At 42.3% G+C, this 21,859-nt stretch overlaps 1 protein-coding gene across 9 annotated transcripts in view; it reads right to left on the reverse strand.

Annotated features, from left to right (window-relative positions):
- Positions 1–21,859, reverse strand: part of RBFOX1 (RNA binding fox-1 homolog 1) — a 414,111-nt gene that overhangs the window by 68,556 nt on the left and 323,696 nt on the right. For all 9 annotated transcript variants that reach the window (XM_065412636.1, XM_065412632.1, XM_065412628.1 and 6 more), the window contains one exon: positions 7,136–7,268. In XM_065412636.1, the coding sequence (XP_065268708.1) occupies positions 7,136–7,268 (133 nt within the window). The remainder of the gene's footprint in view (positions 1–7,135; positions 7,269–21,859) is intronic.

Here is a 21,859-nt window from a genome sequence, read left to right on the forward strand (position 1 = left end):
AGGATGGTGAGAGAGGAGTTGTAATGTTAGCACTGCCCCAGTTGGCCCTCGCCACAGAGACCAGTATGCAGACCAAAATGATTGACAGGCTGGATTGCAGTAGCAGTTGGCCCAGGGAAGTAAATCTGCATCTGTAACATTTTACCCACACTCTCACCAACATTAGCATTTCAGGGGAGGACAGATGCTTGGCTGTCAGAGGCGGTGATGTGGGATGTGTGGTGCTTTGGGTCCCATTAAAGGGTTTCCTAATGGATGTTTATGTTGGTGTTTTCTGTCCATGAGTTTCCCATTCTTGGTCTTTTCCTTTCTGTAATTGCGTTGTTGTAACTCTTAGGTTTACAGGGTGCAATGTGCTAGTTTTTGCAAGGGAACCACTTAGGGTATGTCTACACTGTACCTGGAAACGAGCCTCCGAGCCCAGGTAAACAGACTCACACTAGCTCAGCTCAAGCTTGCATGCTAAAAATAGCAGTGTGGATATTGTGGTTCAGGCAGCAGCTTAGACACTCAAGTGAACCCACCACACTGGGTTTGAGCTCTACACTACGAGTTTAAGTCGAATTTAGCAGCGTTAAATCGAATTAAGCCTGGACACGTCCACACGACGAAGCCCTTTCTTTCGACTTAAAGGGCCCTTTAAACCGGTTTCTTTACTCCACCTCCGACGAGGGGATTAGCGCTAAAATCGGCCTTTGCGGGTCGGATTTGGGGTAGTGTGGACGGAATTCGACGTTATTGGCCTCCGGGAGCTATCCCACAGTGCTTCATTGTGACCGCTCTGGACAGCACTTTCAACTCAGATGCACTGACCAGGTAGACAGGAAAAGCCCCGCGAACTTTTGAATTTCATTTCCTGTTTGCCCAGCATGGAGAGCACAGGTGACCACGCAGAGCTCATCAGCACAGGTAACCATGATGGAGTCCCAGGATCGCAAAAGAGCTCCAGCATGGACAGAACGGGAGGTACGGGATCTGCTCGCCATATGGGGAGACGAATCAGTGCTAGCTGAACTCCGTAGCAGTAAACGAAATGGCAAAATATTAGAAAAAGTCTCAAAGGCCATGAAGGACAGAGGCCATAACAGGGACGCACAGCAGTGCCGCGTGAAAATTAAGGAGCTAAAGCAAGCCTACCACAAAGCCAGAGAGGCAAACGGAAGGTCCGGGGCAGAGCCGCAAACATGCCGCTTCTACGCGGAGCTGCATGCCATGCTAGGAGGTGCAGCCACCACTACCCCAACCGTGTGCTTTGACTCCATCAATGGAGAATCACGCAACAGGGAAGCGGGATCGGGGTACGAGGAAGATGATGATGAAGACAATGAAGATAGCTCACAGCAAGGAAATGGAGAAACCGGTTTCCCCAACAGCCAGGATATGTTTATCACCCTGGACCTGGAACCAGTAACCCCCGAACTCACCCAAGGTGTGCTCCCAGACCCTGAGGGCACACAAGGGACCTCTGGTGAGTGTACCGTTGTAAATATTACACATGGTTTAAAAGCAAGCGTGTTTAATGATTAATGATTAATTTGCCCTGGCAATCGCGGCCAGTACAGCTACTGGAAAAGTCTGTTAACGTGTATGGGGATGGAGCAGAAATCCTCCAGGGACATCTCCAGAAAGCTCTCCTTCATGCAAAAGGTTTCTGGGGAGGGCTGCCTTATCCCGTCCGCCATGGTAGGACACTTTACCACGCCAGGCCAGTAGCACGTAGTCTGGAATCATTGCATAACAAAGTATGGCAGCGTATGGTCCCGGTGTTTGCTGGCATGCAGACAACATCCATTCCTTATCTCTCTTTGTTATCCTCAGGAGAGTGATATCATTCACGGTCACTTGGTTGAAATGGGGTGATTTTATTAAGGGGACATTCAGAGGTGCCCGTTCCTGCTCGGCTGAACAGAAATGTTCCCCGCTGTTAGCCAAGCGGTGGGGGGGGAGGGGTGAAGTGATCATCCCAGAGAATTGGGTGTGTGTGTGTGGGGGGGGGTAGTTGGGTTTGTGCTGCATATTAACCCGGAAACCGCAGCCCCTCCTTTTACATTGCAAACCCATTTCAAATGGCAACCCAATGGGTGCTCGGTATGGGAAATGAGGGCACTACTGTTTGAAACCATTCCCACATGTTAAGAAGGTTAAAAAATCCAAAAGACTGTGGCTTACCATGGCTGCCTGCAAGCCGAAATCTGTTGCCTGGCACTGCGTGAGTGATCTCTCACACCAAACCAGCAGACCCTCAATATAAGAGGAAAAATGCGACCTTGTAATGAAAGCACATGTGCTGTGTAATGTGAACAGCAAAATTTAACGTGAAAGAGTGTACCCATTGTTCTCTAAAATGTGTCTTTTTTTAACCACCTCTCCCTTCTCCTCCACCAGCTGCAAATGTTTCTCCTTCACAGAGGCTAGTGAAGATTAGAAGGCGAAAACAGCGGACTCGGGATGATATGTTCTCGGAGCTCCAGATGTCCTCCCATGCTGACAGAGCACAGCAGAATGTGTGGAGGCAGTCAATGTCAGAGTGCAAAAAAGCACAATATGAATGAGAGGAGAGGTGGCGGGCTGAATCGCGGGCTGAAGAGAGCAAGTGGCGGGCTGAAGAGGATAGGTGGCATCAGCTTGCTGACAGAAGGCAAGAGTTGATGCTCCGGCTGCTGGAGCATCAAACTGATATGCTCCAGCGTATGGTTGAGCTGCAGGAAAGGCAGCAGGAGCAGAGACCGCCGCTACTGCCCCTGTGTAACCAACAGCCCTCCTCCCCAAGTTCCATAGCCTCCTCACCCAGACGCCCAAGAACGCGGTGGGGGGGCCTCCGGCCACCCAGTCACTCCACCCCAGATGATTGCCCAAGCATCAGAAGGCTGGCCTTCAATAAGTGTTAAAGTTTTAAAGTTTTAAACTGCAGTGTGTCCTTTTACTTCCCTCCTCCCCCACCCCTCCTGGGCTACCTTGGCAGTTATCCCCCTACTTGTGTGATGAATTAATAAAGAATGCATGAATGTGAAGTAACAATGACTTTATTGCCTCTGCAAGCAGTGCTTGAAGGGGGGAGGGAAGGGCGGTTGGCTTACATGGAAGTAGAGTGAACCAGGGGGGCGGGGCGGAGGGTTCATCAAGAAGAAACAAACAGAAGTTTCACACCGTAGCCTGGCCAGTCACAAAACCGGTTTTCAAAGCTTCTCTGATGTGCACCGCGCCCTGATGTAATCTTCTAACCGCCCTGGTGTCTGGCTGCATGTAATCAGCGGCCAGGTGATTTGCCTCAACCTCCCACCCCGCTATAAATGTTTCCCCCTTACTCTCACAGATATTGTAGAGCGCACAGCAAGCAGCAATAATAATTGGAATATTAGCTTCGCTGAGGTCTATCCGAGTCAGTAAACTGCGCCAACGTGCTTTTAAACGTCCAAATGCACATTCCACCACCATTCGGCACTTGCTCAGCCTATAGTTGAACAGGTCCTGACTACTGTCCAGGCTTCCTGTGTACGGCTTCATGAGCCATGGCATTAAGGGGTAGGCTGGGTCCCCAAGGATAATGATAGGCATTTCAACATCCCCAACGGTTATTTTCTGGTCCGGGAAGAAAGTCCCTTCCTCCAGCTTTCGAAACAGACCAGAGTGCCTGAAGACGCGAGCATCATGTACCTTTCCCGGCCATCCCATGTTGGTGAAATGTCCCTTGTGATCCACCAGGGCTTGCAGCAGCATTGAAAAGTACCCCTTGCGGTTTATGTACTCGGTGGCTTGGTGCTCCAGTGACAAGATAGGGATATGGGTTCCATCTATCACCCCACCACAGTTTGGGAATCCCATTTCAGCAAAGCCATCCACTGTGACCTGCACGTTTCCCAGAGTCACTACCCTTGATATCAGCAGGTCTTTGATTGCGTTGGCTACTTGGATCACAGCAGCCCCCACAGTAGATTTGCCCAATCCAAATTGATTCCCGACTGACCGGTAGCTGTCTGGCGTTGCAAGCTTCCACAGGGCTATCGCCACTCGCTTCTCAACTGTGAGGGCTGCTCTCATCCTGGTATTCTGGCGCTTCAGGGCAGGGGAAAGCAAATCACAAAGTTCCATGAAAGTGCCCTTACGCATGCGAAAGTTTCGCAGCCACTGGGAATCGTCCCACACTTGCAACACGATGCGGTCCCACAAGTCTGTGCTTGTTTCCCGGGCCCAGAATCGGCATTCCACGCCATGAACCTGTCCCAGTAACACCATGATTTGCACATTGCTGGGGCCTGTACTTTGTGAGAGGTCTATGTCCAGGTCAATTTCCTCATTCACTTTTCCACACATGCTGCAATCGCTTCAATTGCCTGGTTTTGCTTTGGCATGTTCTGGCTCTGCATATACTCCAGGACAATGTGCGTGGTGTTCATAGTGCTCATAATTGCCGTGGTGATCTGAGCGGGCTCCATGATCCCAGTGCTAGGGCGTCTGGGCTGAAAAAAGGCGCAAAACTATTGTCTGATGGAGGGAGGGAGGGAGAGGCAAGTGACGACATGGCTTACGGGGAATTAAAATCAACAAAGGTGGCTGTGCATCAGGGAGAAACACAAACAACTGTCACACAGAATGGCCCCCCCAAAGATTGAACTCAAAACCCTGGGTTTAGCAGGCCGTTGATTTCACGGAGGGAGGGGGAAGCAAATGAATACAGAACAAATCTGGTCCATCTATTTTTTACATCTTAAGCTGGCAGCAGATGGTGCAGAATGACTGATAGCCATCGGCATCTTCTGGGTGCTTGGCAGAAGATGCTGTACTACGACTGCTAGCCATCATCGTGAAGACGGTTCAATAGGACTGCCGGCAGGACTGAGTCTCCAGGAGACAAAACATGTCTGCCCAGGTGCCTCTGACCGAACTCACTGAGGAATACGACGACGATGGATACCAGTCGTAATACACCATCTACTGCCAAAAGGCAAGGAGCTGCTGCTGTATAGCAATGCAGCCCCACGTCTGCCAGCACCCAGATAGTCGATGACGGCTACCAGTCATACTGCACCGTCTACTGCCAAAAGGCAATTAGCTGCTGCTGTGTAGCAATGCAGTACCACGTCTGCCGGCACCCACATGACATATGGTGACGGTGAGCTGAGCTCAGCGGGCTCCATGCTTGCCGTGGTATGTTGTCTGCACAGGTAATCCGGGTAAAAAGGCGCGAATCGATTGTCTGCAGTTGCTCTGACGGAGGGGGAGGGGGCCTGACGACATGTACCCAGAACCCCCCGCGACACTGTTTTTGCATCATCAGGCATTGGGATCTCAACCCAGAATTCCAATGGGCGGCGGAGACTGCGGGAACTGTGGGATAGCTACCCACAGTGCAACGCTCCGGAAGTCGACGCTAGCCTCGGTACTGTGGACACGGTCCGCCGACTTAATGCACTTAGAGCATTTTATGTGGGGACACACAAACTCGACTGTATAAAACCGATTTCTATAAAACCGGCTTCTATAAATTCGACCTAATTTCATAGTGTAGACATACCCTGAGCCTCTGCTGGAGTCGCAACATCTATATTGCTATTTTTACCATGCTAACTTGAGCTAGCTAGTCTCACTCCCAGCTGCAATGTAGGAATACCCATAAGGGTCAGGGAATAAATTGCACAGATTCTGAAGCAGCCTATCTTTAGGGGTTAATGGATGGGGGGGACATGAACTCTTGGCATATTATGCAGAAGCAGCTAGGTCTGGTAGTCATTATGGACTTGTGTACCTGGGTGGGACCAATATGGCCCAGATGTGTCACCATGGGGAAGAGAGGCTAAATCCATTCCAATCCCAACAGTGATTTATCCTGCAAGGACTCCCTTCACTCAGCTGCTTGCTGTTGGGTTGGTATCAACAAACATAGTTGCAGCCAATCTTAGCAAAAATCCTTCAGACGTTTTCCATTAGATGCATGGCGATTTCTTTTTGCTGAACTATACAAACCACCCCAGGAAACAATTTAATAAATGCATTTTTATAAATAACCACATTGTGTGGCAGATTACTTAAAAAAAAAAGACAAAACTCACTCTTACTGCCCTATCTCTTTGTTGGTAGGTGACACAGCCAGATGCAAAGGAAGTATCAGGCAGCCAGTCCCTGGCATCTCCAGAAACTGCAGTTCAGGGGCTGACTGACTTCAGGTGCTTAGGAACCTGTCTAGTAAATGGCCTGCATTTTTGCCTGGCAGGACACAATGTTTAATGAGAACTGTGTCCAACCAGTCACAAATACAAGCCACTTACCAGACAGAAATAGTGGCTAGTGTGGGCTCTACAAGAGATGAGGCATGTCCACTATGGCCTCTTTTATGCCATACTCTTCTGGTCTGGGAGGCTGGGACCCACCCAATCTACCACTGCTTCAACTGCCAGATTCTACAAATTCTAGGATTCCTCTGATAGAATCAAGTCTTAAAGTAAGTGATGTATTTTAATGATCTTGTGCAACAATCAAATCATCTGTTTCAACACTTGCAGGGGCTAAAAGGGGCTGTGAAGTTCCCCCATCGTCCCCAAATTATATCTTAGTTCTTAAAAGTTTAGTTTTCCTAATTAGCTGAGGGCAGTTTATTAAGTCATCATTTAATGTGGATTTCAGTGTGTTGTTTATTTTGCATCTTGGTTTTCAGTAAATGTAGGCGAAGAGATGTCACTAAGAAAATATGAAACAAAACTGAATTTTTATGTGCAATAAATAAACAAACAAAATAAACACACACACCCTCTAGCTATCCTGAGATAACTTTCTGTGGGAGAATCTGAATTTGAAAAAAAAGAAAAAGTTTACTTCATCCAACCTCCTTAATAACCAGATGTTTGCAATCACGAAAAATACACTTTCAGCTGTAAATTTCTCTGTTCTGCAGCCTTCAGTCTCTAAGAGAATTTACATAACAACATGTGACATATAAAATGCTTAAAGCCACCAACCATGACAGTACAAATTACAGTCAATTTTCAATACTCTGTGCAAGGTGCACCACTTCAGGCAGTTGGATTGGTTGCATGCTGTGTTGGTTTCTGTAGTGAGACAAGACCAGCATGCACTGCACTCACAAACAGTTCGTAGCCTTTGGGGATGTATTGTAACAGGTAAAAGAGACTGATCCACTTACCCGCCATAGGCTGGAATTGGAGGAGGGGGGGCTGCTGCACGAAACGTGTTGTACACTGTGCGACCTCGACCTCTTAGATGTGCACCTCTGTAAGCAGCAGCTGCAGTTGCAGCAGGGTAAGGGAAGCCTGGCACTATGGGAAACACAAAAGAAACATAAAGAACTCCAGTCATGCTGATCGTTCCAATTTAAAACAAGATAACATAGTGAAAACGTACCACACAGTTTGTGTGTATTCAAGCTTGTCTGTAACTGGGAGGGTGGGAGAGACAAACCAAGCAAATTGTTACTCTTTCACAAAAGGCCAGATTTTCTTACAGAAAAATCTTTTCAAGCAAACAGGAGGCAGCCAACTGGGTATTTAGTTTAGGAAAAAAATTACTGGAGCTGGCTGTAGCTCCCTTAGGGGAACCTCACTTAGAAGAAGGAAGTTGATTTATGGTAGCCCACACTATTAGAGGAAATTAATCCCTTGAGGGGAGACTTCCAGAGGGAGTAAAACTACCCTGCTTAAACTAAAGCTTCTAGTAACAAAGATGATAGTTAAACTATTATGATTACACATGACTTTTACTGGACAATTCAATCATTATCAGTGTCTGAACTGAGTAACTTGGGTGAAAGAGGGAGATCAGAAGGATACAGCATCCTTTCAGGGAGATCTTAGGTGTCTTTTTCTGGGGACATAGTTTGATTATACAGGTACCTGCCATTTTCTACAATTTAGTGCATTCAAAGGCCAAAGCTGTATTATTCAGAAGTATCTCAGGCCTTGTCTACACTACAGGGGAAATTCAATCTAAGCTATGCAATTTGAGTTATGTGAATAGTGTAACTCAAATCGACGTAGCTTAGATCAACTTACCGCGAGGTCCACACTATGCGACCCCTACTCTTCTCAATCCGGTGGAGTACAGGAGTCAATGGGAGAGCGATTGGCAGTCGATTTAGCGGGTCTTCACTAGACCCGCTAAATTGACCGCCGATGCATCAATCGCCGCTCGTCGATCCCCTGGTAAGTGTAGACAAGCCCTAAATGAGCTAATATAACACTCATCCCTAACAGTGATGGTTCAGCTACATAGTTCAGGAGCAAGAGAATCTCTCAATTATGTTCAGTTTAAATTTCCACATTAATTGTAATTCCATGTAAGACTTTAAAATATTTCCATCAGAATTAAACGGTGACGAGCCAAAGTATAAGTGTTTTGGAGACACAGTATTATGTAAAAAGTCTATAACTCTACTCTGATTAAAACTTTTAAAATACAAATGAAAAACATATGACACTTTCTGCTTTACTTTCTCTTCAAGTTTGTAGACCCATGTGTTGCATTACCTATGTTTCTCCTGTGATAGGCATTGTTGGCAAATGTTAGAACAGGTATGTTTTGAACAGAAAACCCATCAATGAGAGATAAGGAACTAAATTCAGGTCTGGTGTAACTCAAATTGCTTCAGCAGTGTTACACCAGGGCTGAATTTGTCTCAGTGTGTAAATAAGGAAAGTGAATAAAACAAATATTACCCAGTAAACCCTAATAAAAGCAAATGAATAGAGGTAATGATACATAACATGCTTACTATTTTAAAGTTGAAAGATGAATGGGTTTGAATCCAGATATGTCTTTCATCAATTTTATTAAGTTTTAACAGAAACACTGAATTTGAAAAAAAGAAAATGAAAAATTCATGATGTGCAAAAGCAACTGGCTGCCTGTATGAGGGAATATACTGTAATTATGGTGACCTATCCATTATCACCTTGCTATAGCTTTACACGATCCCTCTCAGCGACAAGCAGGTTTTACAGTAATTCTGCAAGGATTTAGATGTTGAGATACAACATGAAACAGTGCTATGGCAATATAGTGAAGGGAGAACATTCTTTTAAAAATGCAAATCTGGTATTCAGTTTTATACTTCTTTCTGCTACAATAAAAAAATCTGTCAAAATCAGCAGGAAGTATTTACAGGTCTTAATATATTGCTGCTCATTTTGCAACAGAGTGCATATAAGAAGCCTTTAAAAAAAAGGAAATAAAAAGACTTGGAATGTGTTGCAAGGATCTTTTCCCTGGAACAAATGAAAACACATTTTATGCCCCTGGAATTCCACTAATTATCAGAAGCACTTTTGTATATACATCAGTGAGTTAGAGTCATGCTTTCATTGCTCTAAACTAGCAATTGTTTTTTATAATCCCTTTAAAGTCCCGCATATAGGACTTGACTACAGTAGGTACACATGAAATAGCAAATCACAGACGGCCATATCCTGAGCTTGTCAACTAATGCTCAATTGTCCCTTGTAGACCAATGCTGTAGTAAGTGGAAGTGCACTGCCTTATGGGGCTGCCTCCAAGACATACAGATGCAATGAGGAATTGTTTCTAGCCCTCCCTGCCTCCACAGTGCATCCACATCCCACCCACCTCTCAGTTTTTACTCTGGAGAACCTCTACTATTTTCAGTTAGAAGTTGCATACAGTGGAATTTTAAACAATGTTCTAATGTGTTAATTAACAGCTGTAAATTCTAGTGTGGACAGGATATAAACACATTCACAGTCATGTTTTCCACCAACGTATCACTGGCATTAACATCACGACTCTCACAAGTTAAACTCAGGGTTAAACAAGCCTGGGAATAAACAATCTGTGTTCTGTCTACACTAGAATTTACTACTGTATTAGTTAATGTGTTAAACTGAAATAAAAAATTCCAGGGTTGACAAGATTTTTGCTTGAGCAAGGACTAAGTTAAAAGTAAGAGAGGACTTCAGGCTCTGGCCAAGCCAAGTATTACTATATTTTAAATACTGTGAAACCTGTCCTAAATGGGGACCCAAGGGATCAGAAAAGATCAGTACCTCATAGTGGTTCATTTTTAACTACTTTAAAGAAAATGGTACTGGGAACTTTTGGGACACCTAAAAATGGATTCTTAAAACAAGAGGATGTCTAGAGTAGGTGCAGGTCTCACCACATATTCACGTGTAATTGACAATTGATAAAATTTGACAACACAAACAGCCAGGGCTAAGTTCTGCCCGTGGCATTGCAGTAGTGGTTCTAAACTTGATGGGAGCCGCACATGTATATGAGATGATAAAAAAACAAAACTGGAGGTCAAACAAACCCAGGCTAAGCTTGAGGTAGTTATTGTTGAGCACTGTTATTAAAAAAACAGTTGATATGATAACACTAACCTGCTTAGATGCTATGAATTCTTCATGGAAAATGTTCCATTCTATGTTTAGTAAATTCTACCTATTGTCAGCATTTAAGTAATTTACCTTATATAAGTTTTCACTTTGTAAAATACTGCACGATTTTTTCCTACATAAAATATGCATTTTGCAATTCATTCACCACTTCCTCTACACATAAGAACATAAGAACGGCCGTACTGGGTCAGACCAAAGGTCCATCTAGCCCAGTATCCTGTCTACCGACAGTGGCCAATGCCAGGTGCCCCAGAGGGAGTGAACCTAACAGGTAATGATCAAGTGATCTCTCTCCTGCCATCCATCTCCACCCTCTGACAAACAGAGTCTAGGGACACCATTCCTTACCCATCGTGGCTAATAGCCGTTAATGGACTTAACCTCCATGAATTTATCCAGTTCTCTTTTAAACGCTGTTATAGTCCTAGCCTTCACAACCTCCTCAGGTAAGGAGTTCCACAAGTTGACTGTGCGCTGTGTGAAGAAGAACTTCCTTTTATTTGTTTTAAACCTGCTGCCTATTAATTTCATTTGGTGACCCCTAGTTCTTGTATTATGGGAATAAGTAAATAACTTTTCCTTATCTACTTTCTCTACATCACTCATAATTTTATATACCTCTATCATAACCCCCCTTAGTCTCCTCTTTTCCAAGCTGAAAAGTCCTAGCCTCTTTAATCTCTCCTCATATGGGACCCTCTCCAAACCCCTAATCATTTTAGTTGCCCTTCTCTGAACCTTTTCTAGTGGCAGTATATCTTTTTTGAGATGAGGAGACCACATCTGTACGCATTATTCAAGATATGGGCGTACCATCGATTTATATAAGGGCAATAATATATTCTCTGTCTTATTCTCTATCCCCTTTTTAATAATTCCTAACATCCTGTTTGCTTTTTTGACCGCCTCTGCACACTGCGTGGACAGCTTCAGAGAACTATCCACGATGACTCCAAGACCTTTTTCCTGATTTGTTGTAGCTAAATTAGCCCCCATCGTATTGTATGTATAGTTGGGGTTATTTTTTCCAATGTGCATTACTTTACATTTATCCACACTAAATTTCATTTGCCATTTTGTTGCCCAATCACTTAGTTTTGTGAGATCTTTTTGTGTACAACCTGCGTCTATGTTCTGATTTTCAGAGCAGCTGAACTGTGATTTGTAGACAATGGTATTCAAGGTTACTGACAGAGTTAGAATAATCATTTAGGTCATCTCACCATTGCTTAAAGACTTGCAACAAATTACACTAGTGCAGTCTCCATGCCAAACCCAGGTAATAAACCATATTGGAAGGGTTCAGGGATACCTGTGGTTGCCAGACAACACAAAGTTTCTTTTCAGTATCCTCACCCAGCTTTAGGAGACAGCTTAAGCATGGGCCTAATAAAATCATTTGTATCAAAGGAGGGGCATTAGTAATTTGAGCTGGGCAAATTTTTTTCAGTGAAAAAAAATCAATTTTGGTTCACAACAAAGCAAATTTGTTTTTTGAATTTTTCAGTTTGACTACGGAACTGAAAAATCAATTATTCACTCTCCTCTATCTGTAATCTCAACTAACAATGAACCCAGTACCAACCAGCCAGAATTTACACATCATAAGTGGCAAAGATCTAACTCGCAGTTTGCAGAACTAAGCTCCCTTAGCACCTCAGTATGCCAACCTGGCTGAAACTCAACCAGTAAAGGTGCTATGATGAAGAGGGTCAGTTGTGTCTGAATCTCACAGCGAGAAACATCTGTATCTGCTTTTGAGCCGAGGCAGCTCATATTTAGCAGAATGTTTTGGTTGACTAGATTTCTCTGATGCTGTGATGGGGGAAAGGAAGCTTTCCTCCACCACAGCCATGGCAAAGAAGATGATATGACTTAAACCAGACCATTTCTAAAATCTGAATACAACTAACTATCAAGACAAAGAAACGGTTCCATTAGCTCATCTAATAGTTAATGATTATTCTCTACTTAGAGCTAACTTGCTACTTTGATAGTCACATATGAATGCATTCTAAAAGAAGTTAGTTCCCAAATCTCCACATTACACAGAAATTTAGCGTCACCAGCTAAATTGATACTTCCTAACACCTAAAAAAGAAGAAATGAAAGGTCTAACTCAGGAAGTATTTATGTTGGCTTAGAGAGAGAATATATAAATAATTTACTGCCATAATTTAAAAAGAAAAAAATCATAGGTACAACGTATTGGGAAGAGTCCCTTTTGCAGCTTATTGCCATAGATATTTAACATGATCAAAGTGAAAAAGCTGGTATCATTGCAATGAAAATTGAATTTAGCCCGTAAACTATAATGGGCTATATTATGTCTTTCCAGATAATCATGGTACAAGCAACCTTAAAATACACACCAACAATGTGTCTTGTAGACAGCAGAGGGTGAGGAAACAAACCATCACAACTATTCAAAGTTGTTTCTTATATTCAGAAAACACTTCAAATGTGTTCTGCTACAAAAATTCACCACAGGTCTCTTACATAAGAAGTAGACTGCATATTGTGTCTATTGACCTAAGGCGATTCATGCTGATGTATGTGTACAGCTTAAGTGAACCAATCAGACGTAGAAACCAAATATGGGCATGAGGACAAAGAGAAGAACTTAACCATTGAGTTTGCAGCTGACATTTAATGAAACCCGAATTTCTCCCAAAAGATATAACGCTTACTGTTCTTAAGCATTTCTCTATTAAATGAACTTTCCAGTTGTCTAATATGATATCCAGACTCTAAACCTCAACATGTGCATTGGAAAATAAAAGCTAGATGCACAAATCTCTCAAGCCTTGATGTCCCAAGAGGAGGAACACAAACCAGTATAAAATACTTGAGGGTTATAAACTGTGTATTAAAGTTTTAGAGCTTTGGGCTAGATGGAAGAGTAGCAGATGCAAAAATCAACAGGGGAGCAGATTATGTATCAAAGCCATAAAAATATACAACAGCTTTAATGGGCAATTATTCTTTGGATTTGTGCTCTGGTTTGAATTTGCATGAGAATGCCATATGTGTAAATAAAGGTGTGCCATCAAAATGGATGAGAGAATCTACCACTCCTCATCCCGCACTCTTACCAACTACTAGGTCATCTCCTATCAAGAGCCTTCAAATATTTTATGCTAAAGGGTTTTAAGGCTATGGCTTGGTTGAATCAGTCTGTGGCTAATTTACTGTAAGATATTTTAATTGTTAAAAAGGCAGGAACCACATTTACATAAGTCCCATGGTTTAGAAAGATCCCTGTTGAGGAAATCCATCACAAATGCTGGACAATAAATTACAAACAAAGAAGTATAAGTAGTAACATGCTGAGGAGGGATAGATAGAATAATAAGTATCATAGTGAATGAAATTTTCAGCAACAGAATAAGGACATTATGCTGATGTACACTGCTGTGAATATTCAGTTGACCTAATATTTTTCTAAATTGCAAAAGATCTCAAATATATTTTCCAATACAACTTGCTTTTATACAAGTCACAGAATTATAAACAGAGTATTTAGAATCATGCCCCTAGGTCTTTGCATTTAAATCTAAATCCAAAGAGTGTTCCAGTTCAAATTTAAGCTCCATAAGCACCCTTTTTAAAATAAAATGGATTTTACGTATATATTTGTTTTAGATAATTTTATACTCAACACATTTAGCAAATTCATGATGCTTACAAAAATAACAAAATTATTTTGCATCCTCTATTTTCAATCTGTGGGAAGTCTATCTAAGGGCCCAATCCTTAATCTACTGATGTCAATGGGAGTTTTGCCATTGATGTCAATGCATGCAGAATTGGGCCCCTTATTTCTTCCATTCATAGTGCATTCATTCTTGAAACGCTTATTTGGGATTATTGAAACAATCATTTTCTTACCATTGTGCCAAAATACATGTCAATATTAGACACTGTTGTTTAGGAATGAATAAATCTGCATTTTGGACAAACAGTTTCTTACAGGACATTCTCATTTGAAATGCATTGAAAAGAAAAACAAAAATCTCTAATTAATGTACAAGTCTAATCACCATTCTCCACATGGAACAGTAATTTTTCACTGTTCATTTGCTTGGTGTAATCTCCAAACTGACATAACAGAAAAGCAATGGCCTATAAATCTGCTCTCATTTGTTTCTTTAATATTCATATTCCATTGAACTACAGCTGCTTGTTGCTACAGTCTATTACAACATGCAAAAGTGTCGATAAAAATACTATGAAAGGCAAGATGTGTTTCTTCATGGCTCTGTGTGCCATTTATTTTGAAAAAAAGACAATAAATGACTCGTGGATTGTCCCTCAGCTTGCTGCATGCTGGGTGATTAGTGATTAATTACCTTGCTGCAAATTGACATGGCACAAGAAAACTGACACAGCCCTGATTAATTAACTTTTTATGTGAGACAGATAGCTACAAAACATTGTGGCCTGTAACTGAATCCCTTTACACAACATCACTATATAAAAGTTTCAAGGCAAACCCAGATTAGTCCAAAGCTTCACCATAAATGTTGCATAGGTTTTAGTTTTAAGGGTATATTTCTGACAACTATGTACATATTTCTCAAAATAGCAGTTGTGAGAGCTATTGAAGGAACCATCTGAAATCTACAGTGTTGCTCCATTACACACACACACACACACACACACACACACACACACACACACACACTCACACACACACACACCAAATATGATATGATTTCCATACCAGATCACACCATTGATTCTTCAATCCAATACAATGCCCTCAGCAGATATATAGTTGACTTTTCAGCAGAAGGCAACCTCCTACTCCTTAATACAGCTAGCTTTCTGTTGTACATAAGAAGGGGTTTTCTTCCTGACACTTGGGACAAACAACTGGTGCCATGAAGCTTAATAACTGATTAGCCTTATCTTATTATTATCCAACTCCTTTTAAAAATCCAATTACTTAACTACTCCAGCAATGACTTGCACATGCTGAATAGCTCCATTGAAAGAAAAACATTTATTTATATTTGTTCTAAATGTATATAGTATTAATTTCTCTCTCCCTCTCTCTCCCCTCCCACCCCCATCAAAAATAACAGCCACAGGAGTCATTGAATACTGACCCTATCATGTCTTGGGAATACCTTTTGAACCATGGAGCCACGTCCAGTGACCAGGGCCAGAAAATAAAAATCAGTCTATGCTACTAGCACTCCTATATGTCATATCTCTTTTACACTGTGTTAAAGTAAATGAAATCTTTGGAGAAAATGTGGCCACATGAATTCCTCAGTCAAATGGGAAAATGCACTTTTTATTTAAAAAAAAAAAGAAGACACCAAGATACTAAGGGGCAGATGAGAAAATTGAGCATGTCACAGACCTCTGTAACAACACAAAGGTATGTCACTTGTATCAGTTAGCAAATGGCATAGTTGGAGATCTGCCTATTTATGGTATAGTTGATGATAAAGGCAAAGCAAGGTTATTGTAAGAAATGGACTTGACATTGCAAAGAACTGTGGATATTCGTGTTTCACAAAAGAAAATGCTCACAAACACTGAAGTGAAGAAATGGGGTGCATTTAATAAAAAATGAGTACCAAGGAATCCATAATGAAAGGATAAACAAACATCAAACACTAGATTTTCTGCAGTAAATGTGGAAACACACAAAATATCACAAAAATCTCCAGCATACATGGTGGAGTGTCATATATGTAATAAATGCAATTTTTAAAGTGTGTGCATATTGCCAAGAAACAAAAGCAAAATGCATTCATTAGGAGGGTAAAGATCTGAAGATGATAATGCAGAAACAGTTTTTTCTTGGATATACAAATATATAAAAATACAAATATTCTCAAATATACAAAACAAGGTTTTAAAACGGATGTGTTTGAGATCCTGGAAATAAATACTGAATTTCAAAATAGATATTCTGTATTGCCCTCTAATTTTCTTAGATATGTTTACATGCCCATGAATCTCTGTAAGGTATTGAATTCCTTCCATTTGTGCAATTGCCTCTTTTTGTTTGTTGTTGCTCAAGCCAAAACTCCTTTGTTACTATGTATGTATTATGTCTTACCTACATAGCTAATCTCATTCAGCTTTTTCTGGCATTTGTTTCTGTTTAATTTAAAGTTCTTTGCTTTGGCACACTGCAGAATATTATGCAGTCCTTCATTTTGTTATTCGTAATTTTTGCCACAGATCAGCACACCGTCACCAGTTTACTTCCACCCAATCCAGATCCTCGGAGATCTCAAACATGAAGCAACATTATACCTTAGGTGCTGATGCAATCCCGAAGGAAAATTACTTATACAATGTATCTACCAAAAGGAGAGTTTTGCACTAACTTTATCACCTCAGACCCTCCAAAACACTCGGCTTGCATCCAGACTAGCAAATATTTTTTGCATTTTGATATATAGACATGATTTCATCAACTGTTCTCTTGGAGTAGCACTCATGCTTGATGGTCTTATTCAAATCTTCTGGATCTGTACAAATCCTTAACTTGCTTGGTTTTAGTAAGTGGCCATACTGTTAACCAAGTCACTTGGTGCTTGTATTTTCTCAGTAATATGTAATTTTGCTATATGGTTACATTCAATTTTTATTTTAATTCTCAGTGTTAATGAGATTTTACATGGTACACATTTTTTGCAGCATCTGGGATCTATATCAATGTGATGTATAATATCATTATTGCATTACAGTCTATTAAATATATCATCCAAATCTTTTACAATTGTTTTTACATTCAGGTCAGTTGGCAAGTTATATATCCATCTGTATTTGAAGACTGAGATTTAACTCAAGAACACATAAGGCTTCAAGTTTCTCTATTTCAAACTCCAGGGAGTGGTATCTGTCTTTACACAATGTAGGTTTGCCTCATGAATTACGTTAGTTGACTTTAACATTGAGCAGTCATTAATAATTTTCTAGTCACTTGCTGTGATTACGTAACACTCCAGCGCCAATGGAACTGCAGTGAATGGCAAGAGAAAAATCTTTTGGGAATTGAAAAAAGAAAAAAAAATACAAAACTTCAGCACAGAACCACTGGTACTGAAATATGTTGAGACGAGAATTCAAGATCTCAACTGATGAAAAATTCACATAGGTTGAACTGTCTTGCAAAATGATTGCCCAGTGGCTTATGCTGCCAAAGGACAGACTAAAACACAACAGAACAGGGGTTCTCAAACTGGGGGTCAGGACCCCTCAGGGGGTCACGAGGTTATTACATGAGGGGGGTTGCAAGCTGTCAGCCTCCACCCCAAACCCCGCTTTGCCTCCAGCATTTATAATGGTGTTAAATATATAAACAAGTGTTTTTAATTTATAAAGGGGGTCACACTCAGAGGCTTGCTATGTGAAAGGGGTCACCAGTACAATAGTTTGAGAACCACTGCAACAGAACTACCAGACTGAAAAAAAGGAATTCTGTCAGTTTTATTACTACACCTCTACCCCGATATAACACGAATTCGGATATAACGCGGTAAAGCAGCGCTCTGGGGGGCAGGGCTGTGCACTGCGGCGGATCAAAGCGACAGCGTGTCAGGACACGCTGCTCTGAGTGGCATGTTAAGGGTGCCGGGGCAGGGCCAAGGGGTTGGATAGGGGGCAGAGGATCTCGGGGGGCGGTCAGGGGACAGGGAGTAGGGGGGAGCCACAGCCCGAGGAGAGGAGCTGCAGTGCAGGGGAACGTCACACGGGCTCCAGCCGGCACTGAGAAGTTGGGGAAGACTGGTCCACATGGGGGAAGTTGCGGATCCAGGGCAAGGAGAGGTGCCCGTCCTAGACGGTGCCATGCAGGTGCCCCGTCCCAGTGCTGGAGGGCTCGGCACACAGCGGGCCCAGCTGGCAGGCTGCGCCCCGCTCGCAGTAGCACCGGGCGGGCTCTCTGGGTCCATAGCGCCGCACTACCTGCCCACAGTCAGGGGCTCTGTGCGCCTCGGGGGGCTGCTGGCCACAACGTCCTCTCCGGAGATGGGCTGTGCGGGGCTCTGCGGAGGAGGAGAGATGGGCTGAGCGTGGGCTGATGGATCACCCTCCTCTGGCACCGCGTGGGCACAGAGCGGGGACCAGGCACACACGGGCACCTCGGGCGAGGCTGCCCGCCCTGCTCCCCCTTGCGGGGTCAGCCGCTGCGCCGGACTGGGCGCGCTCCGCGGACAGGGAAGCAGCCATCGGGCCAGTTCCCCCTGCCCCACCCCCGCGGGGCTTGCCTCAGATGATGTGGTCAAGCAGGTGTGAGCGCTTCCGTATGCTAGCTCCCCAGGTTCTAGCACCTGTCCTGGTACGACGCGTGGCTCAGAGTGGGAGTCCTGGGGGTGATTGTGGGGGGGGGGTTGGATGGGTCGGAGGTTCTGAGGGGTCAGTCGGGGGCGGGAAGTAGGTGAGGGTCGGATAGGGGGTGGGGCTATTTGCTGACTATTAATGGAGATGCTCGAGGCCAAAGCAAGTTCGATATAACGCGGTTTCACCTATAACGCGGTAAGATTTTTTGGCTCCCGAGGACTACGTTATATTGGGGTAGAGGTGTACTGTGGGCAATTTCATGGACATGTTTTTGGGCAGACACCAGGCAAGGTAGAAACAGACCATAAACAGTTGGAAACCACGTTATAGAGACTTATCATGCAAATAACTATGCAGACTTCAAAAAAGGGATCATGAAATTGCAAAGGTACTCATTAAAGTGAAAATACAAATCCTGTAAGGAGTTTCATACAGAGAACATGCTTTTAAGGACAAGTATAAATAATGAAAGTAAGATGATACAAAAGGAGGAGTCTGAAAAATACAACTCAAGTTCTACCTATTTCTGAAACCAAATTTGACAGGCTCAGATGAGAAGCACTAACTTACGTCAATGTGGTCATTGAAACCCATTCTTTGACACAACCCTTACATCTGTTAATTCTTATCCTGTTGTAAATACCTCAAGGCTGCACTTACATTTTATTATGAATGAAGCTGAAACAGCGGCCAGATCCGATAATAAATATACCTGTACAGGAAGAGCTTTGCCAGACTGAGCAGATTCCAACAGATGCTGGTTATTGATGCACAGAAAAACGTGTCACCACCTAAGATTTGCAGTCATATCCCTCCTGGTAGGCCAAGGCAAGCAGGCAATACCTGCATCCTCTGCTGACAAATACTTAATGCCTTCCTCAGAGATGGCTCCCTGCCATACATCGTCAAAAACAGAATGGTCTCCCCAGTCCTCAAGGAACCAGCACATGGAGCAAAAGGCCCCACCAACTTCCAGTGTCACAACTCTTAAAACTCTACAGATATCCTGGACCCTCCCAATCTGGCTTCAGACAAAGATTCAGAACTAATCCAGCACTGATAGGCAAGGGACGGGGGGATGACAATCATGCTGATTCTTCTCAACTTATCAATCACCTTTGACACTGTTGATCATGAGATGCTGTGGACCCACTGGAAGGATTCAATGGAAAATGCTATGTTGGCTACATTCATTCCTTTCCAATTTCTCCAAAAATGGAGAGTTGCTTCTCCTCTCTAAGAACTCCTGTACTATGTGTGTCATACAGTTCTCAATCCTACATCATTCCTAGTCACCATCCACTTACTGCCATTAAAAGAGCAAACAAAGAAAGACGATATGGGCTGTAATCCAAACAATATGCTGATCACATACAGCAGTATGTAACTTTTTCATCCAGGCAGAAACCTCTATGTTACACACAGCACAATGACTGGGAAATACTGGAGTATAGATAAAGACCAGAGTGTCTTAAATTAAATACAGGAATGACTAAAGCATTGCTTATCAAAAGAGCTGATTGGTTCTGTAGAACTGGTAAGCACCACCCCCATCTACTTCAGTCTGGCCACTAAGATTCAAGGTCATGCTCGATGCATCAGTTAAGTCTTTAAAAGCACCTTCTTCCTCCTGCAGCTAGTAAGAAGGCTCCATTCTCTTTGATAAACACTAGGCCATAGTAGTAAAGCAACTTATCCAAGCTGGAATATTAAAACCCTATCTGCCTTGGTCCACATAAGAAATTAAAGAAGAAACTACAGCTAGTTTACAATCCATCAACTTTCTCCCAAGTGGAATTCACCAAAGAAACCGTATCACATCAGTGCTCCACAATGTACAATGGCTTCTCTGTAGTGATTCATGCACCTTTAACTGACTCGTACACTCCATTCACTAATCTATCTTCTCTGGGAGCACTTCTACCATTCTATACTTCAACAGAGTGTCAAAGGCCAACAGTTTTAAAAACAATTAACCTGCCAGATAAATGTTCCCAAATGTGAAATTTCCCCAAAAATTTGCTTAGCCCCAAGATCCAAATCTTAGGATGGGCAGTATTCATCCCTGTACTAGTCACAAGTTTAAGGTAGGATATCTGGTGAATCATTGGGAGGTTTATTCCATTAGAAAAGGAAATTTTCAGCTTTCCAATGGAAGAGATAAAATATGTTTAAAATATAGCTCTGATAATAATTATGATATAATTATATTATAATAATATAGGTCCTTAAAAGTGTGAGATGATTAGGTATGGAAAATCTAGTTGATATCTTTTAGATGCTTCTAAAAAATATTAGTTATGTTTCTCTCTCGTTTGAATGCTTTTATTATTGCACTCACAGTAACTAAGGTACCTGGCTTTACAGAGAGACAGATGATAAAAAAGTTAAAACTCTCTAAAATATTTCAATTTTTTTCTGTAAAATATGTATCACATACAGAATACACAAAGATATAGCATAAAGGCTTCATTGTCACTCAGTTGGGATGAAAGATTAGAATATATAGTATACATGCATATTATATCTGTGTGTGAGAGACGGTGTGTTTTGGGGGGTTGTTTTTGTTTTTTAATATAGGTTTTATTAGGATTAGTTTGGGATGGTGTCATGGGTGAATCTGGCAGCTCATCTACAGAAAAGGGTTTCCTTTAACTTCAAGCACTGCTTAAATTAGCTGGCATGCAGAAAATGCAAGGGACACAAAGATCTTTAACATTTTGAAAATTTATAAGAGACAAACTGCCAAATCCTGTTCACATTTATGTACATATTCTGGCCATTCAGGCTCTGCACCTGAGTAAGGATTTTCCTCATTATCTGATATGACAGCTTCCTCCAATGTATTGTCTACATTGAACTTCACAAAAAACTAAGGTGCCTCTGTACCAATCACACTTCAACCTCCCTGGTCACTCAATTACAGATCTAAAAGTCGCAATTCTTCAACAAAAAAAGACTCCAACGAGAAACTGCAGAACTGGAATTAATTTGCAAACTGGACACCATTAAAATAGGCTTGAATAAGGACTGGGAGTGGATGGGTCATTACACAAAGTAAAAACTATTTCCCCATGCTAATTTCCTCCCTACTGTTACTTACACCTTCTTGTCAACTGTTTGAAATGGGCCATCCTGATTATCACTACAAAAGTTTTTTTTTTCTCCTGCTGATAATAGCC

Source organism: Emys orbicularis, chromosome 10 (assembly GCF_028017835.1).
Source record: "Emys orbicularis isolate rEmyOrb1 chromosome 10, rEmyOrb1.hap1, whole genome shotgun sequence".
In the NCBI taxonomy this organism is placed as follows: Eukaryota; Metazoa; Chordata; order Testudines; family Emydidae; genus Emys; species Emys orbicularis.